Source organism: Palaemon carinicauda, chromosome 7 (genome assembly GCF_036898095.1).
Source record: "Palaemon carinicauda isolate YSFRI2023 chromosome 7, ASM3689809v2, whole genome shotgun sequence".
NCBI classification, from domain to species: Eukaryota; Metazoa; Arthropoda; class Malacostraca; order Decapoda; family Palaemonidae; genus Palaemon; species Palaemon carinicauda.
This window is the reverse complement of record NC_090731.1, coordinates 104,779,612-104,785,038: the sequence shown is the minus strand read 5'-3', so window position 1 is coordinate 104,785,038 and position 5,427 is coordinate 104,779,612. Positions and strand designations below refer to the sequence as shown.

At 40.0% G+C, this 5,427-nt stretch overlaps 1 protein-coding gene across 2 annotated transcripts in view; it reads right to left on the bottom strand.

Annotated features, from left to right (window-relative positions):
• Positions 1-382: 382 nt before the first annotated feature.
• aop (anterior open) overlaps positions 383-5,427 on the bottom strand; it is an 11,441-nt gene continuing 6,396 nt past the window's right edge. Inside the window, exons 2-4 of one of the 2 annotated variants that reach the window (XM_068376811.1) lie at positions 4,017-4,205; positions 2,848-2,955; positions 383-2,664 (exon numbers count right to left, since the gene is read on the bottom strand). In XM_068376811.1, coding sequence (XP_068232912.1) covers positions 1,445-2,664; positions 2,848-2,955; positions 4,017-4,179 — 1,491 coding nt within the window. In that variant the 5' untranslated portion in view covers positions 4,180-4,205 and the 3' untranslated portion in view covers positions 383-1,444. Of the gene's footprint in view, positions 2,665-2,847; positions 2,956-3,351; positions 3,778-4,016; positions 4,206-5,427 lie in introns of those variants that run through there. The other variant, XM_068376812.1, reaches the window with a different exon arrangement.

The window sequence follows — 5,427 nt, the reverse complement described above, 5'->3', positions numbered from 1 at the left end:
ACGTTATGGAAATATATTTAGTTGTGGAACTTAAAGGTTGCTTTTTGAATCTTGTCCATTTTAAGTCATGTTGTTGGTAAAATTGTTGAATGAAACTATTTAAACGCAAGGAATTCACAGTTTTGAAATACAAAATCAACCCTGGCTGTCACGATACTGATGTTCGTTCTTAGTAATAATAATTTAATAATATGTATAAACTACTTTATTTTCTATTCTAATGTGAAAAAGAAAAATTCTTAAACAGCATATCTAAATTCATATGCTTCCTATGGCATAAAACTTTACCCATTTTATTTCATTTTGAAATTCCCCCAGCTATATTTCAATTGCGCTTATTCTTAACCATTACACGACCAAAAAGGCTGATGGAGACACCGTATGTACAAAACAAGTTTATTTTATAAATACAACTTTATACAGTTATAATATATATCTATATGCATATGGTGTAGTTAAGAAAATGTGAGGTGTACAATTTGTAATCTTGGTTTCTAAAACATAAAAATGATAAAAGTGATCAATGGTTTGAAAGACAAAAATCACATAAAACATGAAGTCTACATATATCTCCAGGAAACGTGACTGGTGGGGACGAGGGAGCTTCAAGTGATATTTGGCAACTCTACTTCCCAGCTGCGGCCCAAGACCTTCACAAATATTCCCAGGGAGAATAAGGATGAAAGTTAAGGCCCATCTACCCATACACACACACTTGCTTGACTGACCAAGCCTACGATGAGTTCGGAATGATGTTATATCACAACAACTACAAGAGAAGGCGACACTATATAAAACACTTTAACGTCATATATGCCAAGGACTGTACAGCCAAGAAACTCCCAGGCCCAAGGAAACCAAGACCACGCCAGGCAGATGCCAAGGAGAAACCAGTGTTACTAGTCTGACACGAATTCTTAAAGTAAATAACTTTGTACATATGGAGAATTAAATGGCAGTTAGACTGAGTTCTAGCCTGAAGTGGAGGAGTAAAAAAAATTAACAAAAGAAATATTGAAAGGGAGTGTACATTATTTATCACAGTGAGCCACAGTGAAGATGGTAGGCAGATGAACGAGGCATCCCACTGGACACTTATGTCACTGCCAACCTGAGCAAGGCACGGAGCCGGTGGCCAGCGACCCTTTCCCTGGAGTAGGTATTTACCTTCATGGGATTCCATGGCATTACAGCTTACCATGACAAGGCCAAGCTCCAACAATGCCCTTGGGGGATGCATTAGAGCACCACCCCTCACAGCCACCACCGCCCATTACCACCACTGCCAAAACCACCGTCACAGCAGAATTGGCTAGAGGAGGGCACGGGCCGAGAGCAGCAGACCTGACTACACTTGGCAATGATGCCCATTATGGTTGCTTTGGATTAGGTCAGGTCAGGTTGGGCTATTCAAGTAATACCACATGTATTATAGAACTAATGGCTACTCGTAACTATGCTCTATGTACTCTTCAGTTTTTATACTGACAGATAGGCTGTGTGGCTCTCGCTTTAGATTTTGGGGTTGCGTGTCCATGGGGGCAGGAGGCTGGGCATGGTACTGGTGATGGATGGAAGACATAGATAGATCTGTGGGTCCTTCTTCTTCATCCATTGGTGCTGGCTGTACTGCTGATGGTGCATCTTTGTTGCGTGGAGATTGTGGAGGTGCAGTACGTAACATACTAATGTTCTTAATGCTCTTCAGTTCTGATGGATTCCTAAGGAATTGATAACAGTGGCGTTCACCCTGGACTTTACGTAGGATGTTTACTCTGTAATAATATCGAAGGGCTCTGGACATTTTGTCATAATTCATACTTAAGTGGTTCTTCTGTATGCCCCATAACCGAGCTAAACCTGGAGGATCTACAATTTTGAATACGCCAGTCTCTCTGTTTTTCCATGCAATGTAACGAGAATATCGTTGTTGTGAATCATTTAGCAACTGCTGTAAGAAGTCCCAGAGAAGGCGCCCATTGGTTCCAGTTTCTACAGGTTCTTCACTTGGGCCTGTGGGTCCTTGTTGTGGCTGGGGCTGTGACTGATGTTGATGCTGATGCTGATGCTGTTGGAGATTTTCTTGATGGGAAGAAGCATTCTGAGCTGCAGCTGCTGCCGCTGCAGCCGCTGCTGCGGCAGCTCGCTGATAATCACTAAGGTGTTTTAAGGAAGCTAAAGCATGTGCAGGGAATGAAACAGTAGTTGAGCTGCTTGGCGGCAGAGGAGACCGCTGAGGAGAGGAAGAATCTCTTGTTGAATCCTCAGAATCAGACTGGCTTCCAGAGTGTGCTGATCCTGTAGAAGCAGCAGAGGAGTGATGGTAAGCTGCTGTAGATGTGGAGGAGGTGGATGAGGCAGTATCAGGATGGCGAGGAGATCCTCCACTCTGTTCAGAAGGTGCTGGACTGAGTGTGACAGACCCACCCTGATGTAAAAAGTGACTGAAGTTTGTGTGCATTTCTGCGTTCATGAGGGACCATGGCTGTCCTGGACCTGAAGTGAGAGGTGATGGAGAGAGGAGAGGGTGATGAGGAGTGATGGGCGACTGGGGAACCTGAGGAGCATCCCGAAGGAGGAACTGAAGTGTGTTATGCAAAATGTCCCCTGCACCAGGAGCACGGTCAGCAAGGTCAGACTTGTTCAACATACACAAGGCTTTTCCTGCAAAAAAAGAAAATAAAAGCAAATAAGCAAATGCCACGTTAAAATTATATGCACACGGCACATTTAATTTAATATCTAATAGAAAAAATATCTTAAAAGAGTTTATAATGATGAATCTAACTATATAAAGTAACATTTCTAATGACAATTTTAAGAGTAAAATGAAGAGACAGTACTTACCATTCATACAAAATTTTGAGAGATCAATGGAAGGCAATTCGAACTCCCGTTCGAACCACCTGAGGAAAGCTGACACATCCTCACGGGACCACATTCGAGGATCCGCAGCTGTTGAAAAAAAACAAAAGAGAATTAGATTTCATGAATTAAAATTGTGTGTGCTTCCTATACGAAAAGCACAGTGAGGAAGTGTTGATTATAAAACTTATCAATATGAATTATCCAAAATATATGTTGGTCTACACTACAAGTTACACATAAAAGCTCTGATAAAAAGTACACAAGTAGTTCTGTAAACAAGTAAGAAGTAAACAAATAAAATATTGCGCGTTTGCACTAGCAAACATAGTGTATCAAATTTTACAGTACACACATGTTTAATAAACAAATTAACTGAAAGATCACTGCGTTAAGGAGTTGAAATCACTAATAAAAGATTGAAATTCGATGGCAAAATGAGAAGAAAAGCAAAAGACATTACTGCAGAAGGACTAACAAACTCACCACTGCAACCAAAGTAATTCAACATGGTTAATGTCCAAGGACAGAGATGTTTTGAATTACTATAATCCACTAGAAGCTTGAATAAAAAGTCCAAGTCACAAATGGGAATAGTTACCGAGTAATTCACAAGTGACAACAAGCCACCCAACTATGCAAACGAACCCAAGTTTCTACGTTCAATTTCCTTATATCACTGGCAAGATGCACTTTTTTCCTAAGTGGCCCCTGAACACAATACAGCACCACAATAAAAACGGAAGTCGATTCACAAATGTGCACAATAATTTCGTAAATCCAAGATACCGTAGAGCACTGCTTAACCACTGTAGATGAAAATAAAAAAGAGCGAACTATCAAGATTCCCTCCAACCTCGACGAGTCGAGAGCCGTATGAGAGAGATGTGTCACCGACGACTGCCACGAAGCATCTACCTCAGTCCGCACCTTTGCACTTGCTCATAAACCACCAAAGGCTCCTCATTAGACCCAGCAGGAAATGTCGACCTTTAGTCCCCGCCCCCAATCCCTCTTTTCACGATAAATGCCCTTGCGTGCCACCTAAAGGACACCTACACAGCCGACAGTCTCAACCCAATGCAGACACAGTAAACACTAATCAAAACAGACAAGGAAGGGAAAACATTTCAGCCTCCATTTAGACTTACCGAGGTGTGTTGGCATCTGATTCTTGACATCAAGCATAGGAGAGGACGGTGAGGCGGACTGTGGCAGAGACAGTGGATACCGCCATAACAAATCCGGACTGAAAGGCAGCGCCATTCCTACCCGGTTCATTTCTGGAGTCAAATTCAGCGGTGGCACCTTCATACTCTACAGAAAATGGAGCCTGTCACCTGCAACAAAAGATAAAAGATTGGTTAAAATCAGAACTGATAATATTTATCAAATATTTGACAAAATGCACAATCAAACCAACTCTACCACATCCCGCATTTATTCGCATCGGGAGAAATTCTACAGTAGTAACTCATGACTAACTTTAAAGAAAACAGGACCACAGAAAATGTACATCATTTGAGGTATCCCTAAAGACAATGAAAGTTCACCCTAGCTGAGACATAAACACAGTTAGTTCCCTTTCGTTACAGGTCAGAATAAAAGTTCACACAAAAGAAAACGTTAAAAAAAAGATGGAATTAAGGTTGCGAACAAACAAGATACAGATCACGCAGCATTGAAAAAAAAAGTAAATTTACACTGCTAATGGCCTTATAACAGCAGTATTAACACTCAAAGAGCAAAGGTAATGTTAAAAAAAAAATACACTATAAATCAGCAACAAACCCTTAAAACAAGCTGAACAACAATTAAATTCATCAGAAGTTCCAATTGAAAGCTCAATGTTATCATGAAAAGGAAGACAAAATAATCGCGCCACCAATAACATGTATCCACATAGGGAGCTTACAAGACTCAAGTCACACAAAGCAAAACCCTTAAGTAATACCGGATGTCAGGACGATTGCTGCAAGGTCTTCAAGATGCTACACGGAAAGACCAGGACAAAGACACACACGAATGAATTTACACACAAATACACCTGTGTTTGCTGCATATGGATTTGTATTAACAATAGAAATAAAAGATTAACCTGAAACAATAATGAACTACTACAATTTTCCTGAACTTTTAAAACTTGAAATGTTTATGCTCGTTAAGATGTCTCTAATATTCCAGCAATTTAGCGGTAGTCTTTAATGTGTAAATCACAAGAATGGTTTTTTGATAAATTATATATATATATATATATATATATATATAATATATATATATATATATATATATATATAGTTTGTGTAACACGCAAATTTATTCATTACAAACTTAAGATAACAATGGTACCTTTGATTCTCTCGTTCCGCGATGCGAGATGAGAAACCAAATGACTCACATCCGGGTATTCAAGATTAAAAATATCTAAGGTGACGGGAAACCTTCAATCTTGCTTATCGAGAGAGAGAGAGAGAGAGAGAGAGAGAGAGAGAGAGAGAGAGCTGCAGCAGATAAGACGTTCGTCTGAGAATAGTTTAAAAAATAACGAAAGACTTAAGTGGG